General features: G+C 39.0%; 1 protein-coding gene across 3 annotated transcripts in view; it reads right to left on the bottom strand.

Moving 5' to 3' along the window:
• BTBD7 (BTB domain containing 7) overlaps nt 1–15,863 on the bottom strand; it is a 51,707-nt gene extending 35,844 nt beyond the window's left edge. For 2 of the 3 annotated variants that reach the window (XM_044231989.1, XM_044231991.1), the window contains exons 1-2: nt 15,680–15,863; nt 13,890–14,969 (exon numbers count right to left, since the gene is read on the bottom strand). In XM_044231989.1, coding sequence (XP_044087924.1) covers nt 13,890–14,969; nt 15,680–15,761 — 1,162 coding nt within the window. In that variant the 5' untranslated portion in view covers nt 15,762–15,863. Of the gene's footprint in view, nt 1–8,190; nt 8,523–13,889; nt 14,970–15,679 lie in introns of those variants that run through there. The other variant, XM_044231992.1, reaches the window with a different exon arrangement.
• Nucleotides 15,864–20,364: the final 4,501 nt, after the last annotated feature.

Genomic DNA, 20,364 nt, shown 5'->3' with positions numbered 1-20,364 from the left:
TCAAAAATTCGACTAAATAAATGAATAAATATAAGAAACTTCAAAAAAGAATTAGCAGTTTTTGATGAGTAACTTATAGATTGTATTTGCTTAAAGGATGTATGTATTAAAAAAAAAAAGCCCCACTATCTCTGGAACATTTCTCATGGTATCTACAGGCCGTGCTCAGGATAAAGCCTAATGTCTCCACACATAAAAAGGACATAAAGTTGTGTACTGCACAGCCCTGCTGGTCCCTGGAGCCTCACTTCTCACCATACCCCTCTTATCTCTCTGCAACCTCTACCCTAATCCCAAGTACCTGTTTCTTATTTATCTCTGGGTTCGTCTACCTGTGTTCCTTCTGCCTAAGCTGTATTTCCAATCTCCAGGTCTCGGCTTCTCTGGGAAGCTCCTGATACTGTCTCCCTTCCCTAATTCCCTATATTGAGGTCTGGGGCTCCTCCTCTCCCTGTCTGCTCCCTGTCCTTTGCTCTACTAGGACACTTACACCATAACTGCCTATTGGTACTTAGAACTAGATGCTTTCACTTATTACTTCAATCTCAGGGTCTGGCATATAGTAGGTGCTAAATGAATACAGTACAGGAGTCCTAGTGCTAATTCTATACCAAGGGCTATCTGAATTGACGGGTTATCTTCTTCCTTCCCCTCCATAATGTCCCATCTTCACCTTTATTTGCAGAGAACTCAGGCAGCTGCCATTCTCTCAGGTTTATAGAGCTATGATGATGATAAGATTTACAACACTGTATCCATCCACTTCTATTTAACTTAGTATTAATATCTACAAATTTGACATCAATATGTAGTTTAGAAGTGGGGCTCATACCAATGAAGACTTTATATACTTAATATTTTTACTGCTTACACTTATGGACAAAAAAAAATCAATCTGAAAGTTAAGATGATGTATTAGAATAACAAAGAGACTATTTAGTCACAGTTTAGCTTAGAAACTTTTCTGAACCTCTTATAATTACATACGAGCTGAGAGAGCAATAGGTTTAGAGAACCAATGTGATGCCTATGTATCTTCTAAAAGTATTTTGGTGAATCAGTCTCAAAATTCAGCACTGCTCTTTTTTTTTTTTTTTAAGATTTTATTTATTTATTTGACAGATAGAGATCACAAGTAGGCAGAGAAGCAGGCAGAGAGAGAGAGAAAGAGAGAGGAGGAAGCAGGCTCCCTGCTGAGCAGAAAGCCCAATGAAGGACCCTGGGATCATGACCTAAGCCGAATGCAGAGGCTTTAACCCACTGAGCCATCTAGGCACCCCTGTAATTCAGTTTTAAAAACATCTGTTAAGGCCCTCCCAAATGCAAGCCGGGCATATTGCTTGGTGCCCACACTTCTATGAAGGGAAAGGAACAAGTTCATTTGAAGAACCCAGGAAGAATTTATATGGTGAGTATGAGGCAGAGACAGGACTGGAGCACAGATCTGACCCCAGACTTTGTATTTATTTATAAAATACCATTAAATTTGGGTACCATTATTTATCTATGAACCTAAGCAAATCTCCAAGCTCTACAGGGCTGTTGTGAAGATGTAATGAGAAGACCTACGTGGTGTGCCCATCATGAAGGTAGGTACATAGTGACATTCAAACATGGTTCCTTCTTATTCTCTTCTCCCTGGTATTGCATCTTGCATTGCAATGGTGTTCAAAAAATGCTAACTGGAAATCAAGTCTCTCTCTACTTCAGACCTTGCTTTTGGCAACATCTCTGCAGATGCTTTTGCTATCCTTATGGTGGTTAGAGTTCAGTATGCTCTTTAAATAATAAAAGCTCAGCTCTTTCTTGTCCCTGTTGCTCACAGTTTTTTTTTTTTTTTTAAATCTTTTATTTATTTATTTGATGGACAGATATCACAAGTAGGCAGAGAGGCAGGCGGAGGCGGGGAGCAGCCTCCCCACTAAGCAGAAAGCCTCATGTGGGGGCTCCATCCCAGGACCCTGAGATTATGACCTGAGCCAAAGGCAGAGGCTTAACCCACTGAGCCACCCAGGCGCCCCAAAGTTCTGTGTTCATATCCATAATGACCTGACCATAGTATTTCACCTTTTGTCTGATTATATTAATGTCTGCAAAGTTCTAATTAAATCTCTCAGATCATGACAATAATAAACACATAATTTGTGTTGGGAAGAAAAACAAAACAAACCAAAACAAGCAAGTCTTCCTGTTTTCTTCACTTTTCTCAACTGTAGCATTCTTGGGATTTTAGTATGACAGAGAAAAGATTTTGCTTATTGTTGAGAAAGGCTTCTAATTGTCCTCAGATTAAACTTTATGGCTTCAAAAGATTAACAACTTGACTGGCTTCCAAGAATATGTTAAATTCAACTGATATCCTATTACATATCAATGGGCAACAAAAGAAAGAGTTGAAGAGACTTTACTTGAAATTTAACACTGAGTTTAATGGTATGGAATTATACACCATTTAGACCATCTCTAAACTTATTTTTAAAAATAATGCTTCACATTTATCTCCTAGATTGAGATTAAGCATCTTTTTATTTTATTTTATTATTTTATTTTTTTAAAAGATTTTTATTTATTTGACAGACAGAGATCACAAGTAGGCAGAGAGGCAGGCAGAGAGAGAGAGAGGAGGAAGCAGGCTCCCCACAGAGCAGAGAGCCCGACGACGACGTGGGGCTCAATCCCAGGACCCTGGGATCATGACCCGAGCTGAATTTAAATAAAAAATTTAAAAAATGTAACTGGGAGTCTACTAAGAGCAAAGTACTGGGTTCTTTGGGTGATTAAGATGATGAAGATCTGACCTTGTCTTTAGGGAGTATATCATACACTAAATGATAGAGGAAATGAGAGAGTTACATAGGTAATTCCAGAATAAACTGGATGTAAGAACCTAAAAGAAAAGTAAAAGTGTTATAGAAATTTGCAGGAAGTAGAGAATACTTTTAATTTAGAATACCTAAGACAAAACAAAGGAAAAGTAGCATGTGAATCTGGTCTTAGAGAGTATGATAGAACTTGGGACACTGAGTGGTCAGAGGCAAAGATCTTCTAAGACCACAGAAAAATGTGAGCAGAGGCTCAGAGGTGGAGGGTTCGTAGCGTATATGAAAAACGGTTTAAGTTCTAAAATAAAAATGCAATAAAATGTTACAACTTAGAGCTCTACTCATAAATTTTGAGTAAAGAATTTTTTTTAAGATTTTATTTATTTATTTGACAGAGATTACAAGTAAGCAGAGAGAGGGTAGGGGGAAGCAGGCTCCCGGCTGAGCTGAGAGCCCGATGCGGGACTCGATCCCAGGACCCTGAGATCATGACCTGAGCTGAAGGCAGAGGCTTTAACTCACTGAGCCACCCAGGCGCCCTTGAGTAAAGAATTTCTTAAAAGCTAAGTGTCATTATGATTAGAGATGTATAATTTGAGAGTTGTCTGAACCTCCATTCCTGAACTAACTCTTCATCTATGTTGTATAGTTAACTGAAATCTACATTTTCTACTCTGGTCTGTGGATAATGGTCTTTAACTTAGCTCTATTATTCTCTAGGAAGTATATTCAGACTAAATTGCTAAGAGGAAACAATTACAGACAGAAGCATAATAAACTGCCAGTTCAACTGAACCAAGACAGAAGAAGAATGTCAACACAGAGACAATGGGGAGGATGGGAAGAGGGAGGAAGGGCTTAGTGAGTCGGGACAGTTAGTCTCTACTACTTTGTATTTGTTTCAAGTCACACACTCTAGAAATCTGACCAAGTTGCAAAGGAAAAAATTAGGTCATTGCTTTCAGTTGTTTCTCTGTTAGATTTTTAATTCAATAAAATATAATCACATGCATTATGAATAAAAATACAGGTAATGCATTACAGAGTCCAGTTTGGAACTAACGTTTTAATTTTCATATTCCATAGAGTAAAAAAATACATTTTTAATCAAGATGAAAAAATAAAATCTATGGTTTAAAGTGTTCTACTGTAAAATGCCCTGAACTGGAATATACACATAGATATCGGTGCTAATTCTGAGCTATTTCATTCTGAGGTCAACAGTATTTATAACAAGGAAATGTAAATTCTTTATGGTAGGCCCACAGTTGTTAAAATTCATGAGAAAACCTACAGTTCTCCTAAAGAGTAGGTTTTTACTGAAAAATTAGAACTCGGGGCGCCTGGGTGGCTCAGTGCGTTGGAGCCTCTGCCTTCGGCTCAGGTCATGGTCCCAGGGTCCTGGGATCAAGCCCCACGTCAGGCTCTCTGCTCAGTGGGGAGCCTGCTTCCCTGCCTCTCTGCCTGCTTGTGATCTGCTTCCCTTCCTCTCTGCCTGCTTGTGATCTGTTGAATAAATAAATAAAATCTTTAAAAAAAAATTAGAACTCAATATATATTCTCACCATGGTACTCACATTTTCAGAGGTGTTTACACAGTGTAGTATATGCTAAAATCATCATGAAAGTCAATGACCAAACACCTGATCCTTCTTTTTTTTTTTTTTTAAAGATTTTATTTATTCATCTGACAGAGAGAAATCACAAGCAGATGGAGAGGCAGGCAGAGAGAGAGAGAGGGAGGCAGGCTCCCCGCCGAGCAGAGAGCCCGACGCGGGACTCGATCCCAGGACCCTGAGATCACGACCCGAGCCGAAGGCAGCGGCCCAACCCACTGAGCCACCTTCTTTTGAGGTTCTTCTAATCTAGTCATCTACTTTAGAATTTTACACACTGGTCTTTTTACTATAGATACTGTTACCACCCAGGTTTCCAAGATGTAAGCACAGAAAACAACTCTAGCTGGCTTAACAGAAAAGGGATTTATGTGAAAGGATATATTGTTAGCCCACAGTGGCTCAGAAAGTTGAAGACCAGATTCAGAAAACAAACGAGAGCAGAGGAAGGCTGTAGAGTGAGGACTATATTAAGGAAAGAGCCTAGTGGGTACCACAGGCTGCTCTGGGCCCCTGGCCACCACACCTCCTGCTGTGTACAGATGGTGGATGCCATCAGTGGCAGTGGACATCAGTGGCATCCCTGCCACTGACTTCTCTCTCCTTTTCCATGAGACGTTGCTGCTCCCACCCTGCTTATACAAAGAATTCTCTAAAGTCCTTGCTTTTCTGTGCTATCAGCTTCCAATAGAAAGAGCCCAGGCCATGTGTTTAAACATTAACCACTGAACTGAGAAGGCTGAGAAAACAAGTATTTGACCTTTTAGGTTTTTACACTGGGGTGGGGGGGGGTAGTTCTGCCCTCCATCGAGACCTAAGAGGAATTTCTAAACTAGGAAGAAGGTCATAATGCTAGCAGCCAAAAAGTCAAAAAACTGATACAGGAACACTCACAGATTCAGGAAAGAATGGCCTACTCAGAACAAAGCCCTCTATCCTCTGGCTAAGGGCTTTGAAGCAAAGTGTGTTGTCACCTACCCAGGTCTCCGCCCCTAAAGCTTTTAAATGTCTTTGCTGGGCCCACATTTCCCTGACTTACTCCTGCCCAAGTGGTTGAGCACATATCAGGCTCATTGCTGAGACTCCTGGCCGTTGATGCTTTGATAACTAGTCTGCTATTCTGTTTTTACAACTAGGCCACAGTGGCTTCCCACCTTCATCCCTCAATAGTGGTTCTCATACTGCTCCCCTCTCTTACCATGCACACACTTCAGGGCTTGGGATCAGAAGAGCTGGTATGAGTCACAACCTTATCATTCACAATCTCAAGAGAAGGCTTGTTATTCATCTCTGAGCCCCACCATACTCACAGGTTGTCAGGGAGACCAAATGAGAGAAAGTAAAAGCCCTTTTTTTTTTTTTTTAGTAAAAGCCCTTTGTAACCTAAAATGATAAGCATGATTTTACTAGTTAACATTTTTTTTTGTTTTTAAGATTTATTTGACAGAGAATGAGAGAGCACAAGCAAGGGGAGCAGTAGACAGAGGGAGAGGGAGAAGCAGACTCCCTGCAAAGCAGCGAACCGGATGTGGGGCTCAGTCCCAGGACCCTGGGATCATGATCTAAGCCAAAGGCAGCCACTTAACCGACTGAGCCACCCAGGTGCCCCACTAGTTAACATTATTGATAGATATGAAAAATCCCCAGTTCTTTAGGATTAAGGCCCATCCTAAGTCTCTCTGGTTCTTCTGAGCACTGGTATCATATCTTTATTGTACTAAAAATCTAATTTTGTAATCAAAGCAGCATATGCTGATGATCTAAAAAGTCTTGTGGCTTTTAGTAATAAAAAGCTCATTCTAGGAAGGAAAAAAATGAAACAAGATGGGATCAGGAAGGAGACAAACCATAAAAGACACCGAATGTCACAAAACAAACTGAGGGTTGCTGGGGGGAGGGGGGTTATGGAGAGTGTAGTTGGGTTATGGACATTGGGGAGGGTATGTGCTATGGTGAGTATTATGAAATGTGTAAGCGTGACCACTCACAGACCTGTACCCCTGGGGCAAATAATACATTATTATATGTTAATAAAAGTAATTAATTTAAAAAAACTTTATTCTAAAGACAAAACCCCCACCCTATGTCTTTCCTCTTCCCAGTCCTGCTCCCCAAGGCAATTCCTCTCAATTCTTTAGTTGTTTCTTCTGGTATTTACATGTCTGTATTATAATTTTTATTAAATCAATATTCAGTATTCATATTTAAATTCTGCTTACTGTGAGCCAAGCGGCATATATGTTCTTCCATAAGTAATTTAAAATTCTTCTTGGAGCTATTTTTTTCTTCTTTTTTCAATCCCTTCATTTTCTATAAATCTACTGTTAATTTTTCATAAAAGCACCAAAAGACCCATGAAATCTCTTTCAACATCCCTTGTCATTTAATGTTCCTGGAGCCTTTCGCCTCCTGGTCCAGTCTAGATGTGAAGCCTGCTAGACCTACTACATGGGCGGGACTTAGGATTTCCCTTTTTTATTTCCTGTGTTTGACGCCGTTTCCCGGATCCCACACTTCTTCATTCTTGGTTCACTTCATTTAGTGGAACACATCCTTAGTAACTTCCTCAGTAAGGGTGCAGGAGAGATCAGTTCTTTGAGGCAAGACTGAAAAATAGTGGCTTTATCTAGCTTTACACTTGATTGACAGCTTGGCTAAATATAGAATTTTGTGTTGAAAATAATTTTCACCAGCTTTTTCAAAGGCACTGTGCCACTGTATTACAGCATTCGGCTGCTGCTACTGAAAAGCTCAATACAATTCAGAGTCCTGTTTCTTTGTATGGAACCGAATTTTTTCCTCTCTGCAACATTTTAGAATCTTTTCTTCTCCCCTAGAGTTCCCTACAGAAACAGATGAGACTTTTTTTTTTTTTTTTTTTTTTAAAGTATGTTCCATGCCCAAGGCTGGAACTCCCAACCCCAAATCAAGACCCAAGCTGAGATCAAGAGTCGGATGCTTGGGACGCCTGGGTGGCTCAGTTGGTTAGGCCACTGCCTTCAGCTCAGGTCATGATCCCAGCATCCTGGGATCGAGTCCCACATCGGGCTCCTTGCTCAGCAGGAGCCTGCTTCTCCATTCTGCCTCTGCCTGCCACTCTGTCTGCCTGTGCTCACTCTGACAAATAAATGAATAAAAAAAAAAAAGAGTCGGACGCTTAACCAACCAAGCCACCTAGGCACCCCAGGATAAGACTTTTGAATACAGAAATTCCTTTAGCAGTATTTCTTATATTACTCCTCAGATATTGGCTTCTCTTCCATTTTCTCTGGCATGTTTCTAAAACCACCACTTGTTAAACTGTTATACCTTCTAGACCAATACTATAAGTTTTCTTATTTGTCTCCACTGTTGCCCATCTCTCAGTTATTCGTTTTTAAAGGTTTCTTCAATTTCACCTTCCAATCCTTCTATTAAATTATTTTTCATTTCTGCTACCTTATTTCCAAGAGTTCCTGTCTGTACTCTTATAGTATCCTATTTATGTCTCATTGATTCAACAGAGCACTCTCCTACATAAGCGCATTTTGCTTCTTTTTTTTTTTTTTAAGATTTTATTCACTTGACAGAGAGAGAGAGAGAGAGAGCACAAGTAGGCAGAGAGGCAGGCAGAGAGAGAGAGCTGGGGAAAGCAGGCTCCCTGCTGAGCAGAGAGCTGGATGCAGGGTTCAATCCCAGAATCCTGAGATCATGACCTGAGTCAAAGGCAGAGGCTTAACCCACTGAGCCGCCCAGGCATTTTGCTTCTGTTGAAGTTTTCTTCTGGTTTCTTCTAATACTTTGTTCTTTTTGTTCTGTCCTCTGTCTCAATTTGGAAGCTTTCTTCAAATGTCCAGTGAGCCTCAGACAGGTTTTCGTATTTATGAATGCCACACTGAACTGCCATGTGGAAGCTCTGCTGCAAAAGCAGGACTGCTGACCATAGTCTTCTAGAAAAACTGGGAGACAAACTGGTTTTTTCACCATGTTAACTCCTGAGCATAACTTCACCATGGAACTCCACGACATCAGTCTCCATCAATCTATATGCTCTTGGGCTCTTCACCATTTCTAGATTTTTCATCTTGTATCTGCCTGGCATGGACTAGAACAGGGGAATGGGAGTGATTTTTGTCATTTACTTTGTAGGCTTTGACATAAATTCAGATTTCAACCTCGGTGCTTTACCCCACACCTCCACCCACTCTTTTCGCAGCTATTTCCAGATGTGAAATCTTTCTAGTTTGATTTCTTTAGAAAATAAAGCTCAAGGTTCCTTGTGTTTGGTTGGGTGCGGGGGAGGGTAAAGATGGGAGCTGAAGGGGCAGGTTAGGATTTGCCAAGTGGCACAAGCGATACTGATGCAAGACCCCTGAAACAAACGGAGAAAGTACTGACCCCAATATACTCGAGAACTTAAAAAAAGGTAGAAAATATCAAAAGAGAATATGGATGTTTAATAGATGGTACTCAGAAAACCAGCTCATTATATGGAGTAAAACAAAACCCCATTCCTTTCTGATACCATCTATAAAGGTGAATTCCACGGTGGGGGGTTGGGGAGGTTGATTCATTCAGTTTTCAGACTTAAAATCAAATCTCTGTTTCCAGTGGCCGCACTTATCCCTTCTTCCCAGAGTACCAAGTACCCCTTGCGAACTGCCTCTGAGTCGCCCCCTTTACAGGCTCTATTACAGACCTCTCCTCCGTTAAGTCAGTGATCAGTCCTTATCTGCTTTCTAGCTTCCAAAAATTTCAGTATCCTTTCCCCACTGTTGTTTTCTTCTCGAGTATCTTTGTCCTTGAGGGCTTATATTTGTTTCATTCCTTCATTATGCCATTAGGGCTTTGGAGGAGCCAGAAGCAAACTTATGTTTAATCTGTTATACAGGAAATCAAGTGAAATTAAAGCTTATCCTAAAATGCCAGGCCAGTAAGTTGAGGCCCCATTACCTATTAACTGACCTCCCTAATAGTGACTGCCTACTTGTCTGAATAAAATGCATTCTCAGTGTAGGCCAGGAATGTGCACTTTTATCCAGACCATTCTGGCTGTCTGCCTATACCGCCTCTTTTTATGATGCTCTTGAAACTGTTAAATCACCTCTCCATCTTGAAGGACACATTTAGTCTCAAGGTCCCAGCCTCCCTTGACAGATTTTGTTTCTTTTTAAAACTGGCTTTAATTTTTGAAGTTAAATCTAATTAGGAATAAAAAGTAACAGTCATTAATTCTAAGAATCAGGTCCTACCGTCAAGCTGCCCAACAGGCTAGTCTCACAATGTTCCTTAAAGTTAAGCCCTCATCTGAATCATAGAACACAGATGATTTTGGTGACTATTTTCTTAATTCTCTCCAAAATGGCACATACTATTACCATGCTGGATGTAACAAAGAGCTGCTAATTCATTACACACAATAGATGCCTCAGAGTATTACAGGCTTAATCTGCTTGTAGAACCCCAGCTGAGAAAAACCAATTGTATTATGACAAATAACCAGATATTTACGGACAGTCTGACAAGATGTACCATCTTACGAGTGATAAAATTATAAGAAAATTTGAAATTCAGTAATAACCAAGTAAAAATCTGTAAAATATGCTTAGTATTAGGTTTAATCAATAGTTATAAAATTATTTTTTGAACATAAAAGTTTTATATTTTTAAATATTTTATTTTATTTTTTAAAAGATTTTATTTATTTGACAGAGAGAGAGAGAGAGAGAGAGCGAGCGCACACCAGCAGGGGGAGCAGCAGAGGGAGAGGGAGAAGCAGGTTCCCTGCTGGGCAAGGAGCCTAATGCAGGACTTGATCCCAGGACTCTGGGATCATGACCTGAGCTGAAAGCAGAGGCTTAACCATCTGAGCCACCCGGGTGCCCCTAAAGATTTTATTTACTTGTCAGAGAGAGAGAGAGAGAGAGAGAGAGAGAGCACACAAGCAGAGCGGCGGGCAGAGGGAGAAGCAGGCTCCTTTTTGAGCAAGGGACTCAATCCCCGGACCCTGGGATTATGACCTGGGTCGAAGGCAGACAATTAACCAACTGAGCCACCCAGTTGTTCCACCCCTCCTTTTTAAAAAAATTTTTTTTATTTATTAAAAGTTAGTTTTAGAAAACAATGTGGTAGTGAATGAAATACGTTCTGATGATTATCATTTAACGGCTAATATTTATGGAATGCTAATTATGTATCAGGTGCCAGTCAGAGCACCCAACATATATTATTTCCTTTAACCCTCATAATCCTGCTTTACAGGGTTACTATTCTTATTTTATAAATGAGAAAATAGAAGCTTAGAAAGGTGACTTGCTCTGAGGTCAAACACATTAAAACATGGTCGTGAAGGATTCAAATCCAGTCTGTCCGGTTCCAGAGCTTGAGCTCTTAAACTTCATGGTATACAATTCTTCTCTAAGTGACCAAATATTCTCCTTCCCACAAAAATGGGGTAAAAATTATGCTGAAGGCATGGTCTGTTATAAACACTAATATGAACAGTATCATAGGCATAGGGGAAAAATAAGGCCTACATGGAGTGCAAAAATCAAAACACCAAATAAGCTAAACTCTGTATTCTGAAGACTGAAAGGGAAGAGAGCCATGTACACCCAGGTTTAAGGGAATATATATAGCCATATATTACAGTAACCAAGACTAAGGCAATACAAGGAGTATAATTTTATATCTTTAAATACATTAAAAAACAATTTCTAGCTAAAAGATAAAAAAATATTTAAACTCACTTAACATAAAAAGAACTCTAGACTAAGTATTACCTAAGAGCCAAGAGAGCTGCCTCACAATTTTACTTTTCTTTTTCTTCTCTTTTTTTTTTTAGATTTTATTTATTTATTTGGAAGATAGAGATCAGAAGTAGGCAGAGAGGCAGGCAGAGAGAGAGTGGGGAAGCAGGCTCCCTGCTGAGCAGAGAGCCCAATGTGGGGCTCGATCCCAGGATCCTGGGATCGTGACCTGAGCTGAAGGCAGAGGCTTTAGCCCACTGAGCCACCCAGGCGCCCCACAATTTTACTTTTCACTCAAAACTTAAAACAACAAATCTCCAAAGAACTGTATTAGGGGATGTTTTCCCATATTTTAAAAACAGCAAAGTGGGGCAGCTGGGTGGCTCAGTTGGTTAAGGGTCTTCAGCCGGAGTCACGATCCTAGCGTCCCAGGACTGAGCCCCACATTGAGCTCCCTCATCAGTGGGGAGTCTGCTCCTTCCTCTGCCACTTGTGCTCTCTCTCACTCTCAAGTAAATAAATAAAATCTTTAAAAAAAATCCCAAAACGCAGCAGGGTATATATAATACACTTTGGTTTCTTACTATTTAAACATGTCAAAAAACAAAACCAATTTGAAAAACAGAGGTTGTTACACCTTTTGAGCAATGTCACAACCTTCAAATTTTTCTGTAGAGGCATTTTCTAACAAATTTGGTTTTATAGAATAGTGGTAGGTCAAGCTCTAGGTTATTATTATTATTATTTTTTAGGATTTTATTTATTTATTTGACAGAGAGAGAGAGATCACAAGTAGGCAGAGAGGCAGGCAGTGGGGGTGGGGAGCAGGCTCCCCACCAAGCAGAGAGCCCAATTCATGGCTTGATCCCAGGACCCTGAGATCATGACCTGAGCCGAAGGCAGAGGCTCAACCCACTGAGCCACCCAGGAGCCCCAAAGCTGCTAGATTATTTTTGATAATGTTATTTTCCTACAATCTGACATCAAAATAGCCTATTATTATTTTTATTTTTTTAAAAGATTTTATTTATTCATTTGACAGACAGAAATCACAAGCAGGGAGAGAGGCAGGCAGAGAGAGAGGAAGAAGCAGGCTCCCTGCTAAAGAGAGCCCGAGGTGGGGCTCAATCCCAGGACCCTGAGATCATGACCTGAGCTGAAGGTAGAGGCTTAACCCATTGAGCCACTCAGGCGCCCACCTATTATTATTAATGTAATGATTCTTGTTTTAAACAGGTAAAAACATTTTAACAACATTTTAGTTGTGGTAACAAAACTAAATTAGTATTATCACTAAAAAGATAATGGTAAAATACGATTTTTAAAAGAAACTTTATGTAACAGAAATCTCAACTTTTTTTCACTCAGGTTTATCAGTGCCTTCTTCTGTATAATTTCTCTCATGTAATTCATTTCTTACTGTTATTTAGCTGAAGCTTTTATTTCTCAAAGTCCTATTAATTTGTTGACTAAGCCATACAACACACATTTTTATTTTCAAATTAGAAAAATGTGTGTAGTTTTCATTATTTCTTAGTTCATTAAATTCCTGTCTTTTGCCCCAGCCATTAACATTGTCTTCTGACTGGCAACTTCTTCTTCTTTTTTTTTTTCTTTAAAGATTTTATTTATTTATTTGACAGAGATCACAAGTAGGCAGAGAGGCAGGCAGAAAGAGAGAGAGAGAGGAGGAAGCAGGCTCCCTGCTGAGCAGAGAGCCTGATGCAGGACTCGATCCTAGGATCCTGAGATCATGACCTGAGCCGAAGGCAACGGCTTAACCCACTGAGCCACACAGGCGCCCTGAGTGGCAACTTCTAGTGTTCTTTTAGCAAATACTCATTAGCTAAATTTCTCAAGTAATTTCATGTCATATAGCTTGTTTTTTTTTTTTTTTTTTAACATATGGCTACCAAAAGCAAAGAATGCATTCTTCAAGACCACAGATTCCCTTTGTTCCGTGTGGAAGGTCTCTTTCCACCTCTGAAATGTTAAGATTCTAATGTTTACCAATAGATATATAATTCTTTTAATGTTACCTTCACGTATACATTTGCCTATAACCCCAAAAATGTGCTTTCCCTACCTAAAAGTTTTAGTTTAGATTAAATGAAGAAGGCTCACGAGTCTAGCGCTGACTGTGCCTTACACACTGTAGGCTGTTGCTGGATGTAGGAGTTGAGTTTGAGAAGAAGATACAGAATATTTAAAAATTTAAATCAGAAACTCTAATTCTTTGATTCAAATAAACTTGTATCTAAATGTGACTATTTTCATTTTTGGAATGAATTTTCATTCTTTTTCTAAACATTCAAACATCAATAAGTTACGGAGTATAAAAATGTGACTCTTAAGTTATCCCAGGAGTCCTAGATCAAGACTAACCATGAAATCTGGGAAACGAGGCTAGTTCAAAGCTTGGGCACAGACAGGGTGCAGGTGGTAGCTGTATATTCCTACACCTATCATCTTACATTAGGGAATTAAGAGCCTCACATCTCATCTATTGCTCTTAGTCACCAGTTTTGAATGCTTGGTTTTAGTACTAAATGAATACCCACATTAATACTGACCCTCAATTCTTTCTCAGATTCCTTAACTATAGAAAATAACCGACCCACGCACATCCCAAACAGTGAAATCATGGAACATATTGGCTGTGTTTTCACAGGAAGACAAATATGTAATTCTAGAAATCAAAATTAAAAACCAGAATTTCATACCTTGTGCAAGCATGTTAAATTCCAAGAACAGTGCTATGTGATAAAGTTCCATGGCTTCTTCTGCCCTGGTCATGTTTGGCTTTCCTGCGACGAGAGCCTGAACCTCACTGAGACTCCCCACCGAGGGGCTACAGTGCAAAACGGAGAGGTCCACCACATCAGTATACATACAGTGTAATATCACTTTCGCATATTTTTTTGGTATAATGGACTCATCTAATATAATTCTTGTGGGAGTCCGTAAAGTTCGGTCTGTGATTTCTTCACCAGTCCGTATCCTTCTTTGTAATAAATTCCGAAAAAACGGGGACCGTGCTGAAATAATAGCCTTGTGAGCTTTGAGCTCTTCATCTAAACAGTTCTGATTTCCACCAAAAGCTTCAACCAGTTCAGAGTCTGAAGAAAAACTAAGGACGACATCATAATAACACATGTAATCAAAAAGTCCACGCATATCTACATCAAGGGAATTCGGTGTTCCAAATTCTTCACTAAGCTGAACGAGGATATCAACATTTTGAAATCTTGAGTCCTCCATTCCAAACTCTCCTGTATAAAGGTAGTGTAGCAAAGCAGAAAACATGGGCATGTCTATACCAGCTGTATTGATGTCCATAATGATCTCTGCCCCATACTCCGGTGAGGAAGAAAGCAGTGTTTTAAAAAACGGACACCTTGCTGCCAAAATGGCACGATGAACAGGAAAACAAGTTTCTTGAAATATTAAGTCTACGTCGGTACAATACTTGTACTCATAAAGATCGGCCATATCTTTCTGCAATGTCCGAGCTTCTGGTCTAGCCAAACTGGCTTGTAGAGAAAGCTCCTTTAAGGCTGAAGTTCCCTCATATTCCTCCACTAAAGCATTAACATCTCTAACATCCCACCCAGAGAGGAGTTCTCGCATCTGCTTGGCGTGATCGGCAGACCTATTAGATTTTCGACGCTTAATAAACTTCTTTTTGAGGGTGGCAAGGCCAGAGGTTCTCTTTTTTTTGTCTTGTGGTTTCTCATGGCCATGGTCAAGGCTATATAATTTTGATTCACAACCATAGCCTTGCTGAGAATAGGATGATGTCCCTAAGAAGGAAATCAAACAAATGAAAATTTGTTTCTTTGTTCCTAACATTCATTTTCAATGTTCACTTTAACACATACTTCATGCTATAAATTTTTACCAACAGACATTCCTGAACCATTCAAATAAAACTAACTTCTGTTTCTATAAATAAAGTTATTAAAAAGTTCAAATAATTTACTTCTATATTAAATAAGGAATAGAGACTAACAGCAGATTATTTTTTACTTGACAAAATGCTTTTGGTTCTCTGGCTTTCAAAAGCCAGATATCACAGATTTTAATTAAGGATTTTTAGGAAATGAGAGTAAAGCAGATTTGTAAATTAAGAATACTACTTGTATATAATTGTGATTTTTTTCTTCTTCCTAATTACACCAAGGCTGCTTTGCACTGGGGAAAGTAAATGGGCCAGGATGCAAGAAGCTTGTATTTCACAATTTTTACACCAATGGAGATTGCCAGATTTTTGAGGGCAACTGGCAATTATAGCTAAGACAACAAAGAAAAGATCAGTGGTGCTACAGGACCTTGATCAGGATAAAAATCATACAAGACCGATTTACATTTGTCAGGGAAAAAGCTGGATGTTGCAGAATTATTATCTATAACTTTTTCACCGTTAAATTCTCCTTTCATCCAGAAAGACCACTGAAAATACAATTCTATTTATATTAACAAAAAAAGAAATTAGAAAAACTGAAACAGTTACCTATAAAAGTCTGTTGGGCTTGAGAATTTCCCCCTACCCTCGGGGAACATGAATGAGGATAGTTAGATGCATTAGCACCCATTTTCTTCAGTCACTCAGGCATTCCACCTGCTGGTTCTTCAGAGTGTAATCCCAGAGGCCTTTACGAACTTTCAACCCTGGATCCAGCAGCCTCTTTTCATCCATTTCTTGATATGAAACAAAAATAATTTTATTCATTTTTTCAAATGTATCTCAAATTGCACAATCAAAAAAAAGCAAGCTAGTGAAAACTGCTTTTATTTGCAAATGATGTGCTGTCAAATTCACATGTAAAATTTTCAGAAAATGTAAACAAATAGTTAAACTTGAATTATGAATCAGTGGTAGCTGCAATTTTAAGCCATAAAATGTACCAATTATATACTTTCTAAGGCAGTGAAAAGTAACAAATCAGACTAATTTAAATATATAATTATGGAAAGAGTATTTCAAATCACAGGGTAAAGTATATAGAGACTAAAAAATTTTTCAATTTTTTTTCTTACTCTTTAGAAGCAACCATTAGTCATTATAATCCAACATTCTAAGCAATTTATAAACATTAAAGAGGTTGGTATTAGAGGCAGACCTCCCCATGAAGCCCTGAAATAAAAATACTGCTTTCTAGTACCTGATATTATGACTTAACATGGACAGGGCAATACCCATAAGAGGTAATGCTAACAATTACAGAAAAAATTCCACACCATGGAACCCTAACTCTCACAGCTGCCAGCAGAAGATATACACACAAAGAGAAGACACTCTAAGATCAGACAACAGGGTTAATAGGAATACTGTATCTGTATAGCATCTGGATATATAAAATTTATCCAAGAGGGATAATTGTTTAAGAGAGAACACAATTTACAATCTATTATTGGAATGGTTACAAAACCAACCAGGAGGTAATTTAGCCTTGTAAAGAAGAATGAAGCATTTTAACAAATAATAAATACACACACGCAAAATCACAAAAAATCTGCTAGAAAACAGAACTGTATCAAGAGTCTCGGAATTTATTTTCATCTCTGTTACTGTCAGAATAACCCTAGGAATTCAACTTTAAGAAAATCACTGTTAGCATCTTTGCTTCCCTCAATCTTTTCCGCCATATTTATGAGAATTTAAGCATAGAATGATCTATCTATAGTGTTCAAGACTTGGAAACCTTCTATAAACTGGATATTATGCCAAATCATTCATTCACACAAGCAAATTTCTTAGTTGAAATTCACCTACCTACCAAGGAAAACACAGCATGTTATTAGACTTTTTCTCTGGGTGCCTGCTACTGAAGTCAGAAAGGCTATGGGTAGACAGGAATTTGACAGTGCATTCTGTAAGAACTACCTAGCAAGAAAGCCAAAGAGTTTAATAACTATTTTGTAAACATTAAATGGTCAAGAAAATTACTTCTTCCAGCAAAGTCAGTTTTTTTGAAGTTTGATGCTTAATGTGAGTAAATTCAGTTTTCTATTCCTCAATATTAGATATGTAGAAAAGGCTGCATTTTTGGGTAATTTTGAACATGGTCAATTTACAAAAAACCTTTTTCATTGAAGTATAGTTAACATTAAATGTTGTCAATTCTTATAAAATGGAAAATTAAATCTGCCTGTGTTAATTTCAGTTCAAACTTAAAAAACAGATGGTCTGGGGCACCTGGGTGGCTCAGTTGGTTGAGCGGCTGCCTTCAGCTCATGTCATGATCTTAGGGTCCTGGGATTGAGCCCCACATTAGGCTCCCTGCTCAGTGCGAAGTCTGCTTCTCCCTCTCCCACTCCCCTTGTTCATATGCTCTCTTTCACTCACTCTCTCTCTCTAATAGATTAATAAAATCTTAAAAAGAAAAAAAGAAAAACCAGTGGGTCTAATAAATCCTAGTTTTCAACTAGGATTTGAAATAACTTTTCAAAGATTTTTAATAGCTCCTTAAAAGCATTTAAGGTTCCAGCAGGTACTTCTAGTGTTTCTTTAGAAAAAAAAACTAGAGTCAGGGCGCCTGGGTGACTCCGTTAAGCATCTGCCTTTGGCTTAGGTCATGATTCCAGGGTGCTGAGATCAAGTCCCACACTGGGCTCCCTGCTCAGTGGAAAGCCTGCTTCTCTCTCTTCTGCTGCTGCTCTCCCTGTCTCTGTGTGTGCGCGCTCTCTCTCTCTCTCTCTCAATGTGTCAAATACATAAATAAAATCTTAAAAAGAAAAGAAAAGAAAAAACCGGAGTCCTGGAAGCCAAGTTTGTGACCTCATTCATAGGTCAAATCCTTTTCTCACTGAAGATTTGTAGTTAAAACATAAAAACAGCACAGAGAATTCTTTTTCAAATTTGAAATATGTTCAGAATGCAGAATAAAAGCATTACGCAAAATAAAAGCCTTTACCAAAATGAGAGAAAAAAGATTAAAAAGATGAGCTTTGAATCTGGAAGTAATGGATGGTAAAAAGTGCTGGTAAAATGTCCCTCTTATGGTACGTCTCTTCTCACTTCCTTCTTTACTCATTCTTGAAGTTACATATTGCTTCATTTTTGTTTGCTATTTATTTTGAGAGACAGAGAAAGAGAGAGAGAGAGTGTGTGTGTATATGTGTGTGCACAAGCAGAGGGAAGGAGAGAGAGAATTTCTAAGACTCCCCACTGAGCGTGGAGCCTGACTGGGGCTTAAGCTCATGACCCTGAGACCATGACCTGAGCCGAAATCAAGAACAGAACACTTTACCAACTGAGCAAACCAGGTGCCCCTGTTTGCTTTTTAATTTTTAAAGACCGCAGAGCAAACTCACTAACATGGCTGAGTATATTGCTGAAATAAGAATGGTGCCATGTTTTGAGATGAAGAAAAATCAGTGTCCAAAGTAAAGTGGACAGAGTTCCTACTCTAACTCTGTCACACTGTAATGAAGTATGCACATACACATGGAAGAATTTTTTTTTCTTTTTCTAAGATTTTATTTATTTATTTGACAGACAGAGATCACAAGTAGGCAGAGAGGCAGGCGGAGGGAGAGGGAGAAGCAGGCTCCCTGCTGAGCAGAGAGCCCGATGTGGGGCTTGATCCCAGGTCCCTGAGACCATGACCTGAGCCACCCAGGTGCCCCAAGAATTATTTTCATCTGAGATCTGCAAGATTTATAGGGACACAAAACACTGTTACCCAGGTCTGTCTGAAATTTAAACCATGTCAAAAATGACTTTTTTTCTTTTTCCTTTCTCCTTTTTTTAAAAAGCTCAATTTTATGGTGAGTGTAATTAGATATTCTAAAGCAAACATTTAAAGGTTACAAAACATCATCAGTCCCACTGGAGAACAAGACCACCTAGCAAGCACTAGGGAAGTCACAGGCTGATATAAAGATGCTTGGGCAAGTACCACTGTAATTAGCACCATAGGGACAGCTGGGGTCTCACCCTGGAGAGGTGACTTGAAATAAAATGTCTTTGGGACTTAGGGATAGAGTCTCTTCCTGGTTGCTGCTAGTCAACGGGAATCCTCCTCAAGATGAACTGATCTGGGCAACATTCGTATTTCCTACTGGAGCTCCAATACTAAAATAAACATAGGTCTTGGAAAGACTTAGTGGGAGAGATTTTTCAGGATAGGATATAACCTTAAGTCCACCTTATGTCCCCAGTTTCAAATCCTGGGGGTAATCCTGACTGTGCAGTTATAGTACTAAAACCCTATTTCTCAAAATTCTCAAGGAATAATTTTATTTATTAAGTAACCAAAACCCTATGCTATATGGAACACAGTATTATATTATTTAGTTCTTAATCCAACCCACTGCCTTTAGATGCTGGAAATGAGAATAAGTCAGAGTTAAAACTCTCAGGAATGTTTTCATTCTAGGCAAGTTTTGTCTGTCTCCTACATAAAACAGGATGAAATCCAATTTTTGGATAACATGACAGGAAAGGAAAGGAAAGGAAAAGAGAGGGCCCAGAGGATGCAAATGGCCCTAGAAAACTGATAAATCTTTTTTCTAGAATCATCATTCTGGAAGAGCGCTCTCTGTTAACAGTCAATATGACCTATCTCAATCAAATGATCTAACTGGCTTTAAACAAGCTTCAGTGATTGCAGCAGACCCAACTGAAGGGGAAAAATGATACTGAAGGTAACAGAATTAACAATCCCACGAGATTATTTTTAGAAAAAAAATCAACCTCTCTGCCTTCCAAAAAACCCTGACCAGCATTTCCAAAGTGTTTTCCCAAAGTTTGGAAAATGCAGGATTAAACAAAAACCGACAGGTCTCTTTACTTCAGAATGTTTTAGCATCTTTAAAGTGCTAAGGTGCATTGCGAACCTCCAAGAGGAAGTATTCAGCAATGATCTAAGGGAGCGCCTTTGTCCCACAGAGCATTAAAGGAATGTGCTTGTATGACACACTTCGGAAAATCTTGACCTTTGCCATACACTTTTTACTGCTTTACACAGTAGAGAGAACAATGGGCATCAAGTGACCTGGGACAGAGTACTCCTATCACTAGTGTACCACTTATACAGGATAAGTCACATTTAACTTCTATGAATCTCTGAAACTGAGATGTGTGGGTTTCGGCATCTATAAAATAAAAAAGCTGATACAGGGTACCTGTATCATTTATTTAATGTCTCACTGAATGCTGTACGAATTCACTGAAGTTGTAGGACTTATTGG

Source organism: Neovison vison, chromosome 13, assembly GCF_020171115.1.
Source record: "Neovison vison isolate M4711 chromosome 13, ASM_NN_V1, whole genome shotgun sequence".
NCBI lineage: Eukaryota > Metazoa > Chordata > Mammalia > Carnivora > Mustelidae > Neogale > Neogale vison.
This window is presented reverse-complemented; position numbering and strand designations above follow the sequence as displayed.